General features: G+C 37.4%; 1 protein-coding gene across 4 annotated transcripts in view; it reads right to left on the bottom strand.

Moving 5' to 3' along the window:
• CYP39A1 (cytochrome P450 family 39 subfamily A member 1) overlaps positions 1 to 19,065 on the bottom strand; it is a 90,823-nt gene extending 71,758 nt beyond the window's left edge. For 2 of the 4 annotated variants that reach the window (XM_045801728.2, XM_045801742.2), the window contains exons 1-2: positions 18,670 to 19,061; positions 122 to 257 (exon numbers count right to left, since the gene is read on the bottom strand). In XM_045801728.2, the coding sequence (XP_045657684.1) occupies positions 122 to 257; positions 18,670 to 18,846 (313 nt within the window). In that variant the 5' untranslated portion in view covers positions 18,847 to 19,061. Of the gene's footprint in view, positions 1 to 121; positions 258 to 18,669 lie in introns of all 4 variants that reach the window. The other 2 variants (XM_087857054.1, XM_087857053.1) reach the window with 2 other exon arrangements.
• Positions 19,066 to 19,095: the final 30 nt, after the last annotated feature.

Raw genomic sequence — 19,095 nt, 5'->3', positions numbered from 1 at the left:
AGTTAAATAAGGAAGGGGCCGTCAACATTCTTGATAGAGGAGTGAGGATATAATCGTTAACAAAGCTACTGTTGGACTCCGATGCCGTATCTCAAACAAACTATCTGAACGTATTCTTTACCTGTGCGATAGACGGGATTTTGCACTGCTAGTTCAAAATTTACTTCTTTGGATTTTAGAAACACATTAATCCCCTCTTCTTCAGTAACAAAGGTCATTCGGGTGCCCATAACAAAGACTGTGAATACTGGTCCATACTGAAAGATAACATAAATACAGATATTAGAAAGGATTTCTAATAAGTTACTGGGCCATGGGTTATGCAAGAACCCTAATGCTGAAGTTATAGTCAAGATACAAATTATTATGATTATATATGATAATTAATTATAAACTTTGCTGGATTCAGCCAAATCTAAATTATACAAATCATAATTTATTCTGTTCTAATACTTAACCTTCATTCTGATCATTGTTTACAACTTCCTTTCTTGTAGTAGGAAATAATAATTAGAAATAATTATTAGAAATTATGTCAAACAGAAATATTTAAACATTGTTTTCCAATTCGTGTCCAAGAGGCAGAGAGAACCCCTCCCAAGCTCAACCACGACAAACCTATGCCACGTCACGTCATAGTGCAATTCACAAATATTAGATCCAAGGATACAGTATTGAAAGCGGCCAGGGCAAAGAAATTTCTCATGTACCAAGGCAAAGGCATCAGAATTACGTCAGACCTGTCTACACAGACCTGGAATGAGAGAAAGGGTTGGGGGGGCATTTTTAAAGCTCTTTCAGAGAAAAACATGCAGCCAAGGATCCTTTATCCAGCAAGGCTGTCATTCAGAATTGATGGAGAAATAAAGACATTTCAGAATCGCCAGTCATTGACCAATTTCGTAACAATGAAACCAGCCCTACAGGAGATATTACGGGGGGTTCTATAAAGGTAAAAAGGCCCAAAGAGTGATACGCAAAAGAAAGTCACAACCAATACAAACAAAGGCTTTACTGGCAACATGGCATCATTAAAATTCTATCTCTCAGTTCTTAGTGCCAATGTGAATGGTTTGAACGTTCCCATAAATGCCACAGGGTTGCAGATTGGATAAAAAGAAATGACCCATCCATTTGCTGTCTACAAGACACTCATTTCGAACCCAAAGATGCATTCAGACTGAGAGTAAGGGGATGGAGTACCATCTTTCACGCAAATGAACCTCAAAAGAAAGCTGGGGTAGCAATTCTCATATCAGATAGATTGGATTTTAAACTAGAGACTATAGTTAGAGACGCAGAAGGGCACTATATTATTCTTAAAGGAAGTATTCAAAAAGTGGATATGACAATTATAAATATATATGCCCCCAACAGGGGAGCAGCAAGATACACAAGCCAACTCTTAACCAGAATAAAGAGACATATAGATAAAAATACATTAATAGTAGGGGACCTCAACACCCCACTATCAGAAATAGACAGAACACCCTGGCAAAAACTAAGCAAAGAATCAAAGGCTTTGAATGCCATACTCGACGAGTTGGACCTCTTAGATATATATAGAACACTACATCCCAGAACCAAAGAATACTCATTCTATTCTAATGCCCATGGAACATTCTCAAGAATAGACCATGTTCTGGGACACAAAACAGGTCTCAACCGATACCAAAAGATTGAAATTATCCCCTGCATAGTCTCAGACCACAGCGCTCTGAAATTGGAACTCAACCACAAGGAAAAATTTGGAAGAAACTCAAACACTTGGAGACTAAGAACCATCCTGCTCAGGAATGACTCGATAAACCAGGAAATCAAAAATCAAATTAAACAATTTATGGAGACCAATGAGAATGAAAATACAACAGTCCAAAACCTATGGGATACTGCAAAGGCAGTCCTAAGGGGGAAATACATAGCCATCCAAGCCTCACTCAAAAAAATAGAAAAATCTAAAATGCAGTTTTTATATTCTCACCTCAAGAAGCTGGAACAGCAACAGAAGGACAGGCCTAATCCACGCACGAGGAAGCAGTTGACCAAAATTGGAGCAGAAATCAATCAATCAGAAACCGGAAGTACAGTAGAGCAGATCAACAGGACTAGAAGCTGGTTCTTGGAGAGAATCAATAAAATTGACAGACCACTGGCAAGACTTATCCAAAAGAAAAGAGAAAGGACCCAAATTATTAAAATTATGAATGAAAAAGGAGAGGTCACGACGAACACCATTGAAATTGGAAGGATTATTAGAAAATTTTATCAACAGCTATATGCCAATAAACTAAGCAATCTGGAAGAGATGGAATCCTTCCTGGAAACCTATAAACTACCAAGATTGAAACAGGAAGAAATTGATTTCTTAAACAGGCCAATTAATTATGAAGAAATTGAGTCAGTGATAAACAACCTTCCAAATAACAAAACTCCAGGCCCGGACGGTTTTCCTGGGGAATTCTACCAAACATTCAAAGAAGAAATAATACCTATTCTCCTAAAGCTATATCAAAAAATAGAAACAGAAGGAAAGCTACCAAGTCATTCTATGAGGCCAATATTACCTTGATCCCCAAACCAGGCAAAGACCCCCTCAAAAAGGAGAATTACAGACCGATTTCCCTAATGAATATGGACGCCAAAATCCTCAACAAGATACTTGCTAATAGAATCCAACAGTACATTAAAAGGATTATCCATCATGATCAAGTGGGATTCATACCTGGGATGCAAACGTGGTTCAATATTTGCAAATCAATCAGCATGATACATCATATCAACAAGAAAAGACTCAGGAACCATACGATCCTCTCAACTGATGCCGAAAAAGCATTTGACAAAATACAGCATCCTTTCCTGATAAAACCCCTCAGAGTGTAGGAATAGAGGGTACATTTCTCAATCTCATAAAAGCCATCTATGAAAAGCCTACTGCAAACATTATTCTCAATGGGGAAAAGCTGGAAGCCTTTCCCTTAAGATCAGGAACTCGACAAGGATGCCCACTCTCGCCACTATTATTCAACGTAGTACTAGAAGTCCTTGCAACAGCAATCAGACAACGAAAAGGGATCAAAGGTATTCAAATCGGCAAAGAAGAAGTCAAAATGTCTCTCTTCGCAGATGACATGATACTCTATATGGAAAACCCAAAAGAAGCCACTCCCAAACTATTAGAAGTTATAGAGCAATTCAGTAACGTGGTGGGATACAAAATCAATGCTCAGAAATCAGTTGCATTTCTATACACGAATAATGAGACTGAAGAAAGAGAAATTAGGGAACCCATCCCATTTACAATAGCACCAAAAACCATACATTACCTTGGAATTAACTTAACCAGAGACGTAAAGGACCTATATTCTAGAAACTATAAATCACTCTTGAAAGACATTGAGGAAGACATAAAAAGATGGAAAGATATTCCATGCTCATGGATCGGAAGAATTAACATAGTTAAAATGTCCATGCTACCCAGAGCAATCTACACTTTCAATGCTATCCCGATCAAAATACCGAGGACATTTTTCAAAGAACTGGAACAAATAGTCCCTAAATTTGTATGGAAACAGAAAAGGCCCCGAATCTCCAAGGAACTGTTGAAAAGGAAAAACAAAGCTGGGGGCATCACAATGCCGGATTTCGAGCTATACTACAAAGCTGTGATCACAAAGACAGCATGGTACTGGCACAAAAACAGACACATAGACCAATGGAACAGAATAGAGAACCCAGAAATGGACCCTCGGCTCTTTGGGCAACTAATATTTGATAAAGCAGGAAAAAACATCCGGTGGGAAAAAGACAGTCTCTTCAATAAATGGTGCTGGGAAAATTGGACAGCTACATGCAAAAGAATGAAACTTGATCACTATCTCACACCATACACAAAGATAAACTCCAAATGGATGAAAGACCTCGATGTGAGACAGGAATCCATCAAAATTCTAGAGGAGAACATAGGCAGCAACCTCTACGACATCGGCCAAAGCAACCTTTTTCATGATACATCCCCAAAGGCAAGAGAAACAAAAGATAAAATGAATTTATGGGACTTCATCAAGATTAAAAGTTTCTGCACAGCCAAGGAAACAGTCAGAAAAACTAAGAGGCAGCCCACGGAATGGGAGAATATATTTGCAAATGACACTACAGATAAAGGACTGGTATCCAAGATCTACAAAGAACTTCTCAAACTCAATACACGAGAAACAAATAAACAAATCAAAAAATGGGCAGAAGATATGAACAGACACTTTTCCAATGAAGACATACAAATGGCTAACAGACACATGAAAAAATGTTCAAAATCATTAGCCATCAGGGAAATTCTAATCAAAACCACACTGAGATACCACCTTACACCAGTTAGAATGGCAAAAATAGACAATGCAAGAAACAACAATTGTTGGAGAGGATGTGGAGAAAGGGGATCCCTCCTACATTGTTGGTGGGAATGCAAGTTGGTACAGCCACTCTGGAAAACAGTGTGTAGGTCCCTTAAAAAGTTAAAAATTGAGCTACCCTATGATCCAGCCATTGCACTACTGGGTGTTTACCCCAAAGATACAGACGTAGTAAAGAGAAGGGCCATATGCACCCCAATGTTCATAGCAGCAATGTCCACAATAGCTAAATCGTGGAAGGAGCCGAGATGCCCTTCAACAGATGACTGGATTAAGAAGTTGTGGTCCATATATACAATGGAATATTACTCAGCTATCAGAAAGAACGAGTTCTCAACATTTGCTGCAACATGGACGGCACTGGAGGAGATAATGCTAAGTGAAATAAGTCAAGCAGAGAAAGACAACTATCATATGATTTCTCTCATCTATGGAACATAAGAACTAGGATGATCAGTAGGGGAAGAAAGGGATAAAGAAAGGGGGGGTAATCAGAAGGGGGAATGAAACCTGAGAGACTATGGACTATGAGAAACAAACTGAGGGCCTCAGAGGGGAGGGGGGTGGGGGAATGGGATAGACCAGTGATGGGTAGTAAGGAGGGCACGTATTGCATGGTGCACTGGGTGTTATACGCAACTAATGAATCATCGAGCCTTACATCGGAAACCGGGGATGTACTGTATGGTGACTAAGATAATATAATAAAAAGTCATAAAAAAAATAAAATAAACATTGTTTTCCAGATACCAGTAGGCTTACAAGCAACCTATAGCTCAATTTTGTTCAAGAAAAAGATACAAAACAGCTGACTTAAATCTGTGGTCACTCAACAATGTCCTGCAATCCTAAAAAGTTCTCTAATGTGTTCACTTTCTCACTTTCTAAAATTACTAGTTCCCCTGGATACCTGCCCAACCCTCTCCACTCTGAGATACCGTTCCTGCTTTGTAACTCACTAGGAAACTCAAGGCAATCAAGTAAGAGCAACTTCTTACCACCAAATCTTGCAAAGATACACATTTGTACCCATTCTCCGTGCCTCTCCTAGGGTTAGCACGGATGGGAGGTCCTGCCTCTGTGAAATGCCAGCACTTCCTCACTTGTGTTATGGATTCTACACTCTTACCTTCTCTTTATTCTATGTCTATGGCTCCTGTCATCCCACATCATCAGATCTGCCCTCTGTCAGATCCTTAGCAGCCTACAAACACACACTAGCCCTGAGTTTGATTTCAGGAAGTCCATGACTTTATTGGGAGGCTCCACTACTGAGTGGAGACTGCCCTCCCAGGACTAGCCAGTTCCTGGAGAGCGCACAGGGCTCAGCCAGCCAGAAGCATACCTTTCACATGCAAACCAACCAATTTTGAGTCTATATCCCTATCTACTTCCTTTTCTAATGCTCACACACTAATACTTCCCCTGCCTGAAATCATCCTAAGGCCAGGTACCAGGCAACCAGAAACCACCCGTCTAGCCCAAAACCAACAAGAATTATTCAAAGTAGCCAATCCTAAATTGTTTTCCCTGCCCTGCCTCGCCTTTTCTGAGAAGGCCCCAGTAAAGGCTCAGGCACAGGCTTTTCTCTGGCTGTTATCTTTTTTTTTTTTTTTTTTTTTAAAGATTTTATTTATTTATGTGACAGAGAGACAGCCAGCGAGAGAGGGAACACAGCAGGGGGAGTGGGAGAGGAAGAAGCAGGCTCATAGCAGAGGAGCCCGATGTGGGACTCGATCCCGGTACGCCGGGATCACGCCCTGAGCCGAAGGCAGACGCTTTAACGACTGCGCTACCCAGGCGCCCTCTGGCTGTTATCTTCTGCCTCCTGACTGATACCGGTGCTTTTCCCTGAGGCCCTGCGTGGCCTGCACTGGCTCTCCTCTACAGCCGCCCTCTCTGACCGATTAGTATAATAAACGTCTTCCTTCTTTTCATTTCTTCCTGTGGCAGCACTGACTTTACAATACCACATCCAACATGTATGTTCTTGGAGCAATCACCCATACTTTCATATCCCGTTATAGTTACCATAAGAATTTTAAAACATTATGCTTGTCACTACTCCAATATTGCAATCATTTCTAGATGCCCCTGAAATGGCACGTGATCATTCCTGTAACGCACTGTTGGGCACTATCAGGCAACTGTGGGCATGAAAACCGTGAAGCCACCAATCAGTGAAGTCTCATTTTCTCACACTGGTGATCCGGACGTCTTCACGACTTTCCTGTATTCCTTATCTACAATTACTTGTTAATCGATATTTAGAAGATGAATAATTTCCATTGTTTAAGTTTTGTACAAACAAGAATTCTTAATTTTCCATTAGGAAAGTGGCCTACATAACTCATATATGTACCTGGCCACAGTGTAGGAAGAGCCAAGTTCAAACACATTGAAGAACTGACATAACTGGTGATGCATGGTATTTAAAATAAGTCATTGCAAAACTGCACTGTACAAATGATCATGTCCAATGTTATAAATTCTATGGCAGGGGAATGTTTCTGTCTTCTTTGCTTTGCTTTTGCTCTCCTTCTTTGTGCAATGTCTGGATGTTATGAAGCAAAGGCAAGCACATACAGTATGTTGTAGAAGTGATCCTTGTGTGTTCTTTCATGAACATTTTATTTTGAGATATAGAGTAACCTGCAGTTATAAGAAATAATCCAGAGCAAACCCATGAATGAATTATTCTGTTTCCCCTAGTGTTAGCATGTTGCAAAACTATCGAATGATATCACAACTAGGCCACTGATAGTGATAAAGTCAAGGTACAGAATACATCCATCACCATGAAGACGCCTCAAGTTGCCTTTTTATAGTCACACCCATTTTCCTCTCACCCCCACCTCTTCCATTACCCTTGACAACTACTAACCCGTTCTCCAGTTCTATAACACTGAATTTCAGGAATGGTATACAATAGAAGCAAATGGTATACAAATAGAAGATGAAAAGATGAATGATTTGGAAAAATGGAAACTTCACGATCGGTATAAACATCTGAGATCCACACAGGTTGTGGTATGTATCAATAATTCATTCCTTTACATTTCTGAGTAATATTCTGTAGTATGGATGTACTATAGCTTGTTTAAACATTGTTGAAGGATTTTCGTGTTCCTTTCAATTTGGGACTGTTACAAATAAAGTTGCTCCAAACATCAGTGCACAAGTTTTTGTGTGAATGCATGTTTTCGTTTCTCTAGGCTAAGTGCCCAGAAGTGGAATTGCTGGGTCATATGACAGTTGCATGTTTCCTTGTTTAAAGAACTGCCAAAGTTCTTTCCAGGTAGTTGTACCATTTGACATTTCTGCCAGCAATCTATGAGTTATTCAGTTTCTCTTTATCTTACTAGCATCTGAGTGCTGTCACTCTTTTTTATTTAGCCATTCTGACGGGTGTGTAGTGATATCTCATTGTGGTTTTCATTTGCATATTCTCAACTGGCTAAAGATGTGGAACTTTTTTCATGTGTTCATTTGCCAGCTTTATATCCTCTTCAGGAACTTGTTCATGTCATTGCCATTTCTTAAGTTGACTTGTTGGGGTTCTTTAAATGTTGAGTGCAGAGAGTTCTTTATATATTCTAGATAGCAGTCCCTCATTGGATAAGTGGCTTGCAAATATTTTTTGTGTACAGCTTGTCTTCCTAGTGTCCTAACAGGGTCTTTCACAGGGCAAAAGCTTGTGATTTTCATGAGGTCCAATTAGTCAGTTTTTGTTTTTATGGATTGTGTTTTTGGTGCCCAGTCTAAGAACTACTCTTTAGCCCCAGGTTAAGAAGATACTCTCCTTATTTTTTCCTAAACGTTTTATGGTGTTGTGTTTTGTGTAAAAGTCTGTGATCTACTTTGAGTTAATTTTTATCTATGTTGCAAGACTTAGGTCAATGTTTGTTTTGGTTTTGTTTTTGGCTTATTGGTGTCGAACTGTTTTGTTTTTGGTTTATTGGCATCTAACTGCTTATTGGTGTCTAAGACTTAGGTCAAGGTTCATTTTGTTTTGGTTTTGTTTTCGGCTTATTGGTGTCACTGCCATTTGTTGAAAAGGCCATCTTTATTTCAATGAATTGCTTTTGCACCTTTGTCTAAAATCAATTGGATATTTAGTGTGTCTATTTCTGGGTTCTCAAGTCTGTTTCATCGTTCTCTGTATCTATCCCTCCACCTGCATAATCTTCATTACCCTAGCTATATAATGAGTCTTGAAATTGAGTGCAGTTGATTCTTCCCATTTTATTCTTTTTAAAATTGTTTTAGCTATTCTAGTTCTTTTGCCCTTACATATCAACTATTCAATAATCTTGTCTATATCTACACCTTACCAGAAATTTGATAGAATTTGCATTAAACTTGTATATCAATTTAGGGGGAACTGACATCTATACTATGTTGACTCTTCCAATCCATGAACATGGTATGTCTCTTCATTAAGTTCTTCCATTTCTTTCATCAAGGTTTTGTAGTTTTCATCATAAAGTTCTGTATAGGTTCTGTTAGATTTACACCTAAATATGCTTCTCTTTTTGAGTGACTGTAAATGGTATTGTATTTTAACTACCATCTGCACATGTTCATTGTTAGTATGCTGCAATACAATTGATTTTTGTATGTTGACTTTGTATTCTGTGACCTTGCTGAATTTACTGATTAATTCCAGGAGATTTTTTGTAGATTCCTTGAGATTTTCTAAGTAAACAATCACATTATCTGCAAATAGAGACAGTTTTATTTGTTTCTTTCCATATGACTTTTTTTTTTTTTCTTGCTTAATTGCACTCACCAGAACTTCCAGCATTATGTGGAATAAGAATGGTGGCAATAGACATCCTTCCTTTGTTCCCAATCAGAGACGAAGCTTTTATTCTTTCACCATTAAGATTGCTGTTAGCTGTAAAATTTTTGTAGATGTTCTTTAACAAGCTGAAGAAGACTCTCTCTATTACTATTTTTCTGATAATTTTTAAAAATCATGAATAGGTGTGGGATTTTGTCAAATGCTTTTTCTGTACAAATCAATATGACCATGTGCCTTTTCTTCTCTCACCTGTTAATATGGTGACTTGCACTAACTGATTTTCAAATATTGGGCCAGCCTTAAATCCCTGGAAGAGAATCATGGAGTCATGGGGTCTATAATTCCTTTTATATTTTGCTGATTTGTTGATATTTTGTTGAGGACTTTTGCTCTATATTCATAAGGAATACTGATCTGCAGTTTTCTTCTTTTGTGCTGTCTTTATCTGGTTTGGTATCAAGGTGATTTTAGCTTCATAAAATAAACTGGGACATGCTCCCTTCTTTTCTACTTTCTGAAAGAGATTATTTATACAATTGATGTTAATTTTTTGTTAAAAATTTGGCATAATTCTCTAGTAAAACAATTTGGACCTTAAGATTTCTTTTTTGGGAGTTTTAAAATTATGAACTCAATTTCCTAAGTAATATAGGGCTGTTCAAATTATTTCATACTGAACAGTTGTGGTAGTTTGCATTTTGGGGGAAATTTGGTCCATTTCATCTAAGTTGTCAAATTTCTATGTGTAGGGTTGTATATGGTATTCCCTTACCATCCTTTTGACATCTGCAATGCTGTGCCCCATTTTATTTCTGAGGTTAATAATTTGTGTCTTTTTTTTTTTCTTTTTCTTGTTTGAGATCTTTCAAAGTTATTCATCTTTTCAAAGAACTGGCTTTCTTTCACTGATTTTCTCTGGGTTTTTTTCCCCCTGTTTTCATTGTCATTGATTTCTGTTAATATTTCTTTGCTTTTTCTTGTTTGAGGTTTATTTTGCTCTTTTCTGGGGAGGGAGTTGACAGAGAAGCGTTCTTCATTTCACACTTATGCTCTTTTATAACGAAAATATTTAGCGATAATAATTTCTCTCTCAGCACTGCTTTAGCTGTGTCCTCCAAATTCTGATAAGTTGCATTTTTATTTTCTTTCAATTCAGCAAAATTTTTTATTTCCCTTGAAACTTTCCCTATAATTCACAGATTATTTAGGAATATGTTGTTTGCTTCCAAGTGATTGGAGAGTTTCCTGTTATTGATTTCTAGTTTCATTTCACTGTGGTCAGAGGATACATTGTATCATTCAAATTCTTTTGAATTTTGTGGGGGTCTATGGCCTGAATATCTTGTCATGGCTCATGGGCACTTGAAAGAATACATAACCTTCTTTGTTAGGTAGAATGTTCTACACATATTCATTAGATCTTTTTGGTTGGTGGTCTTTTATACTCTAGCTGATTTTCTGTCTAGCTGTTCTACCTATTGTTCAGTTTGTTGAAACATCTAATATAACCATAGATTTGTCTGTTTCTTCTTTCTAGTTTTTGCTTCACATAATTTAGAGCTCTGCAATTTGGTGCATACACATTTAGAATTGCTAACTCTTTGTGTTATATTGACCCCTTTATGATTTTATAATGTCCCCCTCTGTGTCTGGTAATTTTCTTTGCTCTGAAGTTACTTTTTCTGCTATTAACATAGCCACTCCTACTTCCTTTTGACTAATGCTTGCACAATTCATCTTTTTCCATAATTTTGATTTTCACCTGCTTATCTCATTATATTTGAAGTGAGTTTCTATTATACATCATATAGTTGCATCATTTTTAATCCATTTTGCAAATATCTATCTTTAAATAACTGTCCTTATACCATTTATAGTTTAAATTAGTTCTATATTAGGGTTTAAGTCTCTGTTATTTTAATTTTTCTGTTCATTCTCCCTGGTTTTCGTTTTTCTGTTTTATCTGATTTCCTGTGTGTTACTTGAACATTGTTTAGAATTCCATTGACTTATCTATAGTATTTTTAAGTGGACCTTTTATGTAGAATTTTTTAGTGATTACTCCAGCTATTATAGTATATATACATAACTTATCTTAGTCAATTAATAAAGCCACTTCTTGAAGTTTTTTATTTTAATTCCAGCATGGTTAACATACAGTGTTACTAGTTTCAGGTGTACAACATAGCGATTCAACAATTTTATACATTACTCAGTAATCATAAATGACTCTTCAATCCACTTATTTTGCCCATTCCCCCACCCACCTCCCCTCTGGAAACCATCGGTTTGTCCTCAATAGTTAAGGGTCTATTTCTTGGTTTGTCTCTCTCTCTCTCTCCTTTTTTTTCTTTGTTTATTTGTTTGGTTTCTTAAATTCCACATATGAATGAAATTGTACGGTATTTGTCTTTCTCTGACTGACTTATTTTGCCTAGCATTATACTCTTTAGCTCCATCCATGTTGTTGCAAATGGCAAGATTCCATTCTTTTTTTATGGTTGAATAATATCTCATTATATATCTATATCTCATATCTTCTTATCCGTTCACCTGTGAATGGACACTAGGGCTGCTCCAATAACTTGGCTATTATAAATAATACTGCAATAAACATTGGGGTGCATGCATCCCTTTCAATTAATTTTGTATTTTGGGGGTAAATAGCCAGTAGTGCAATCACTGGATAGTAGGGTAGTTTTTTTTTTAACTTTTTGAGGAACTTTCATACTGTTTTCCACAATGGCTGCACAGTGTGGTCATTTCACCATTTCAAGTGAATCTCTCTTTATATCCCTTTATCCTCTCCCATTTGTAATGTAATACATACATCTAGAACAATATCAGGCAGTGTTATAATTTTTGCTTCAGCCACCACACATAATTTAGAAATCACAAGAAGAAAAGTCTATTGCATTTACATATCTTCTATTTACTGGGTCCTTACTTCCTTCTTGATGTCCAGATTCCCACTTTCATTGGTCCCTTTCTGTTTAGAGAACTACTTCCAGTCATTTGTTTAGGATAGTAGGTCTTCTAGTGGAAAATTCTCTTAGTTTTCATTCAACTGAGAATGTCTTGACTCCTCCTTAATTCCTACGGGATATTTTTGCTGGAGATAGGATTCTAGGTTGACAGTTCTTTTCTCTGAGCACTTGCAAATTGATATACCATTCTTCTGGTCTCCACAATTTCTGATGAAGAATCTGCTATCATTCCAGTTTCTGTCCCCACTATGATAAGGTTCCATTTGTCTTTTGCTGCTTTTAAAACTTACCTTTGTCTTTAGTTTTCGGAAGTTTGTCTATCATTTCTCTTGCTGTGGACTTCCTGTTTGGGATTAGCTTAGCTTTTTGAATCGATAGGTTCACGTCTGCTGCCACATTTGGGAAATTTTCAGCCCTACTTTCTACAAATACTTTTTCAGCTTCACCCTCCTGCTTCTGTTTCTAGGACTCTGATGACATAAATGTTAGGTGTTTTACAGTCCCTGAAGTTCTGCTCAATTTTTTTTTTCATATTGGGCAATTTTTATTGACCTCCGTTGAAGTTCACTGATTCTCTTCACTCTTCTCCATTGTGCTGTTGTACCCATCCACTGAGGGTTTTTTGTTTTTTTTCTTTTTTAGTTATTGTATTTTTCAGTTCTAAAACTTCCATATGTTTCTTTTTTGTAAGTACTATTTCTTTATAGACTTTGCTTCTTTCCTAAGACTTTCTATTTTTCTCATTTGCTTAAAGCATGCTTATAATTGCTTGTTGAAACATTTTTATTACTGCTGCCTTAAGATCCTTGTCAGATAATTCTAAGATCTGTGTCGTCTGTTAATTGTTTCTCCTTATTCAAGTTGAAATCTTTCTGGTTCTCGGTATGAGTGATTTTCTACTAAAACATGGATATTTTGGATATTATGTTATAACACTGCATTTTATTTAACTCATCTTTTTTCCAGGCTTCTTTTGGCATTATTCTGAGTGGGAATGGGAGTGCCACCTCATTATTGCCAGGTAGGGGGACTGAAATTTAGGTTTATCACTCAGCATGGGGAGAGGTTTCCTTGCTACTGCTGGTTGATGGTGAAAGCAAGTCTCCCTACTAGATTCTTCTTATATCACTCAGGCTAGGAGAAGAAGGGATTCCTCATTATTGCTCCCAGATGACCTCCACTGGCCTGGAGGTGAGAAGGTGTTTGAGGCGTAGCCTCTTTCTTGCTAAGTGGCGGTGAAATTCTTGACCCATCTTCTAAGGCTCATGGGTCACCACTCCAGTGAGTAGGAGGGGACTCCTTGTTATTGCTCATTTCTGGTGCAGTCCATGCTCTTGGTGTGGTCTCCATTAACACCGCAGTAGGGATGGCCTCATTACTGCTAAACAGTATAGAAAGTCATGACTCCTGTAGGCCTCCTTTGACACTACCCCTGTGAGGAGGGGGAGGATTACTTCATTACAGCCTGACCAAGATTTAGGGCCAGTCTTTTCACTTGGCACTTGCTGACTGAGGTGATGCCATAATTTTTTTCTTGCGGTGTTTGCCTGAAGCAGTTACAGTCTAAAAGTTCTGTCTTGCTAGGCTGCTCCTTTCCTGGCCCTTCACCTAGAGACAGTAGGCTTGTCTTGAGGCTAATTTTTTTATCTGTGCCCCTGGCATCTCCAGGTTGCTGGCTTTTCTAGAGCCCAATCTAGGTATGTGAAGCAGGAAAAAATCAAGGAAATTCAGTGCCATATTTTTTATCAGATCCTGTGGTCCCTAGCCTGTCTGCCTTCCTCTCTCCACCTTTTAGAATCTTATGTTTGTTTTATATATAATGTTCAATTATGATTTAGCTGCACTTAGTGGGAGGAATAGGGGAACGTACAATTACCCCATCTTTTCAGAAGCAAACATTCCTAATTCATTTTTTTTTTCATTCACAGAATATCTCTGAAAGTTATAGAAGAGAATGGAAATATTCTTGTTGGAATAGAAGATAGGCAGCCAGAGGACAGAGATGAGAGAAAGACCTTTCATTGTATATATGTTCATGACTTTAGAATACGGACCTATCTGGAAAAAAACCTCTATTTTTTAAAGAAGATTCACTTCCAATTTTGGTAGTGATATTATGGCAACTTCCTTCTGAATTGTTCCACTTCTTTCCTGGAAATCACACAGAGCCACAAGGAGAATGAAATATACATGCATAAGCAACATATTGAGCTAGACAATAAGAAGAAAGTCTACTAACTACAACAGTGTGTCCCTGGCACCTGATACCAACAGAACTTTCAGTTCTGTTCTTAGAAGCTATCACAGCATGGTGGGAAAGAAAAAGGGGATTTGTAGGGGGCTCAACAGTGGAAAAGCTCAGAATTATACACTCTGAGATATTAGAAGGAAATATATACAGTTGGAACCACTATGAGATGGGCTAAGATAAACAGGCCATGGATAATGGGGGGGGGTAGCAAAAGATAACACAGAAAGTGGGCTCCAGGAAGCAGTATCTTCTGAGAGTGAAAAGTACACCTGGGAAGACGGGTCGCCTCTTTTCCTAGCAGCAGCTATTGAAGCAAGGCAGCGAGGGCTCCAATCTGCAAGATTATATCCTAACACAGGAGCCATGGGTACACAGAGACACTATATTTTCACTGTAGCAAGGGAGGATAAAAGACTTAAATCAAGAAACCTAGAAGGCAACTGCCCCCCAGCAAAACCTCCTGCCTGACAGCTGGTCCGAGACAACTCAACTCCTTAAAATACAGTTAAACAAAAAAGGAAAAATTCAGCACCATAAGAAAAATCCTAAAAAAAGAAAAAAAGGAGAGCATAATTTCCTTATAGATGAAGTAACTTACCAAAACCCTTCTGCAATAGGGTACATAAAATCTATAATGCAAAGTTATTTTCGGAATTAAAAAAGAAGTAATGTAATAATTGCAATTTCAAAGGAAATAAGCAAAGAAGAAATATAAGTCATGGAAGAAGCAGCTAGAAAACAGAGGAAAATTAGGAGATAAAGGAACGCAGGAAAGAAAGAAACAATAAAGACATTTCTGAATAAAAGATAACAATGACTGGGGCACCCAGGTGGCTCAGTCAGTTAAGTGTCTGACTGGGTTTTAGCTCAGGTCATGATCTCAGGGTCCTGGAATGGAGCCCTGCATCTCTTTGGGCTCCAAGCTCAGCGACGAGTCTGATTCTCTCTCCTTATCTTTCACTCTGCCCCACCCCCACTCATGCATGCTCTCTCTCTCTCTCTCTCTCAAATAAGTGAATAAATAAAATCTTAAAAAAAAGAGAGAGAGAGAGAGAGAAATGACAATGACAAGAAGCACAAGGGAGACTACAACCCACAGGAAATAAAGAGTCTAAGGAAAAGAGAGTCTAGAAATGTGGGAAAAAAACATTGAATAGAAATAAATATGTGAAAAGAATTTTAGGGGAAATGACAGCTATTGAAGATATAGGTAAAAGGGGCTGAAACTATGCATCACTGGACATCTTTTGCAAACTCCAAATTTATTTATCCAGCTGCTTAACTCAGTATTCCTACTTGGATAGCAACATCCCAAACTCCAACATATCTCATCATATCTTTTTTTTTTCAATTTTTAAAATTTTAATTATTTTATTTTTTATTTTTTATCAAACTCCAACATAACTAAAGCTGGACTTCCGATAACTTCTTCCCTTCCAATAAATTCTTGCATTTGTGGCTGTTTCACTTGACAGCAACTCCCATTTTCTAGCTACTCAAGCCAAACTTTTTGGAGTCATCTTGGACCTTTTTCATTCTTTTACACACCACATGCAATTTGCCAGTAAACCCTGCTGTTTCCACCTTCAAAATATATCCAGCCACTTCTCAAATTTCGACTGCCATCACCATGGTTGAAACCACAATGGTCGAAACCACAATGATCTCGAGTTTGAATTATTGCAATAACCTCAAACTAATCTTCTTTCTTTTATTCTTGCATTCCTGTTTTTAACAGAGCAACCAAAGTGAACCCTTGAGATTTAAATCAGAGTCCATCACTCCTCTGCTCAACACATTCAAAAGGTTTCCTATTTCACTCTAAATTATAAATGCATTTATACTTTGAATCTGATAATTCATTCTACATAAATACACTTGCACACATAGAAATGACACTTGTTCCTACGATAAAACAGCAAAATATGAGAAACAAATTATGTCAGTCATTAAGTCACTGTTTAGGTAAACTATGATTTAGGGAATACTTTGCAGCTTTTAAAACAAATGCAGATGTTTCTGTTTCTATGTAGGATGAGGTAGAATCAGGTGAGATAAGGATTTCATTGGCAGCTAGGAAACGATGGACATGAATAGATAGTAAGTCACCATTTATTTCTCTGGTGGCAACTGAGAATCCTATATACGGGTTGAAGGTCAGGACTGAAATAGGCACCTTGGAAAAATCTGCAGCTAATATACTCAATGGTGAAATACAGAACGATTTGCACTAATAGTAGGGAAAAGACAAGCTTGTCTACTCTTACCACTTCTATTCAATAATATACTAGAAATCCTACTGATTGTAATAGAGGAAAAAGAAATAAAAAGCATTAAGATGAGAAAAAAGGAAGTAAATTTATCCATTTACAAGACATATTGTTTATGTATAAAAATCCTAAAGGTTCTCCAAGGCTACTAGAAGTAATCAACTGAATTTAGCAAAGTCACAAGGTATAAAGTTAATATACAGAAAACAGATTGTATTTTTTATGTTTCAACAGGATACGAATGGAAAACAAAAGTAAAAGCACTTTTATCTACAACAGCCTCAAAATATAAAATAGTTAACAACCACAGGCATAACACAAAAACTACAGAACATTTCTGAAAGAAATTATATAGCTAAATAAATGGAAAGACACAGAGCAGTCATAGATTTGAAGACTTACTATTGTTATGAAGGCAATTCTCCCCCACTTTTTCGATAGATTTAACAAACTTCCAATCATAATTATAGCAGTCTTTATGATAGATATTGACAAGCCAGTTCTAAAACTTACAGTAAAATGCAAAGAATCTTGAATGGCAAGTCAATTACAGAGAAATATGGAGAACTTTCACTGCCTGATTTAAAGACTAACTATAAAATTAGAGTATTAAGACAGTGTACTATTAACAAAGGAGTGGGCATATAAACCAACGGAGTAGGATAGAAAAGCTAGAAATAAATCTACACATATATGGTCAATTTATTTTTGAAAAGATGCAAAGGCAATCAATGAGGAAATGACAGTCCTTTAGGATATGATATCGAAACAACTGGCATCCAGATGGGGAAGAAATTAACCTCACCCCTTACTTTTACCATACCAAAAAAAAACAAAAAACAAAAAACAAAACAACAACAAAAAAAAACCAACCTCAAAATGGATCACAGACCTAAATGTAAAATGGGAAACTAGAAACCTTTTAGAAGAAAACAGAATAATTTTTGACCTTGCTTGACCTTCTGAGACAAGCTTGTAAAAAACGTTCCTTAACATTTATCAAAATCATGACTAAGGAAGGCTATGGGAAACAAAGAAACATTCCTTTAAAATATATCATTTTTCCTGTGTCAGACTCCCAATAATTATGGCACCTAGTATGGGCCAGAATATCAGGAACTAGGCAATCCCCTACACTCACAGGACGAGAAAAGGTGTATAATGTTACATTCTTTGGCCAGAGTGACACAATAATATGAACAATTTAAATGTTCATGTCATTGGACTAGGCAATTTCACTTTTAGGAATTTATTCTGAGGAAACAATCGAGTAAGTGCCAAAAGCACAACCACACAACACACACACAGGAACGCACATTGAAGTATTCGCCGAAATAAAGGAGAAAAGTTGGCAGTAACTTACACACTATTTTTGAAAGATACACTATATTTGAAAGCTGTTTTAAGGACAAAAACATCTACTACAACATTACTAATCTCCTTAGTATGCAGTGAAAATGGATCTCATCATCATCAAATAATAACACCAGCTGAAAATACAGTGCGGGCTAAATTTGCAAAGACTAAGTTTGCAAGCAATTTTTTACAGCAGCCTGGTGTTAACTTCAGTTCAGATACTAACTTACAACACATTTTCATAAATTTAAATTAACCATATTTCACTTTTGTCTTTCTGAATTATTCCAAGTGTTTAGTTAATGTGTACCCTTAGGACTTTTAAACTACGATGAAGTAACTAGCATTTATAAATCAATATCTACTTCCAAAAAGGCAGCTACAAGCTGATAAAAATCTATTTATAACCAATAAAAATCTATTTCTTTCGAAATAACTTGCATAAAGTTTAGCTGTTGATAGTTGAGGAATGATCGTCTGTGGACAGCAGGTATGTTCCCTGTGTTTTAATGTTGCATTTGAGATCCAATGAAAGAAAATAAAAAAGAAAACATTACCTCCTCCGGAAACCCCACCTGCTAAGGCCACATACCTTGATTCTTGCTTTCTCTATAAATTCTAGAGGGGCTTTGCCAAACTCAAATCCAGCTCCAATCCAAGGAATCCAGCCCCTTATGCACGGGGGTCCGCGCAAATTCTTCCGCTGAAGGAATAATAAAAGAGCAACGCAACCTAGGATTATAATCACTGTCGGGGAAATTAGTTCCATGTTTTTGTCTAGCACCTTCCAGAATCAGAGAAGGGAAAAGTCCTGCTGCCGTGGCACTTGCTCATTCCCTTTTGGGAGGGGGCACCTACCGGTCCTCCCAACTTGTCTGCTACAACTTCCGCAGTTTGTTTGCCTTCCTAACCGTAGCCTCCTTTCCCCGCCCCAATTTTTAGATGACTTCTGCATCACCGCTCCCTCCTCCCACCTCCACTAGTCTTTCCAAACCGGGCCACGCTGGACCGAACGCAG

The sequence above is a fragment of the Ursus americanus genome, chromosome 29, assembly GCF_024610735.1.
Source record: "Ursus americanus isolate L20-20 chromosome 29, mUrsAme1.1.p, whole genome shotgun sequence".
Lineage (NCBI taxonomy): Eukaryota > Metazoa > Chordata > Mammalia > Carnivora > Ursidae > Ursus > Ursus americanus.
Note: the sequence above shows the minus strand (reverse complement) of the source record. Positions and strands in the feature narration are given on the sequence as shown.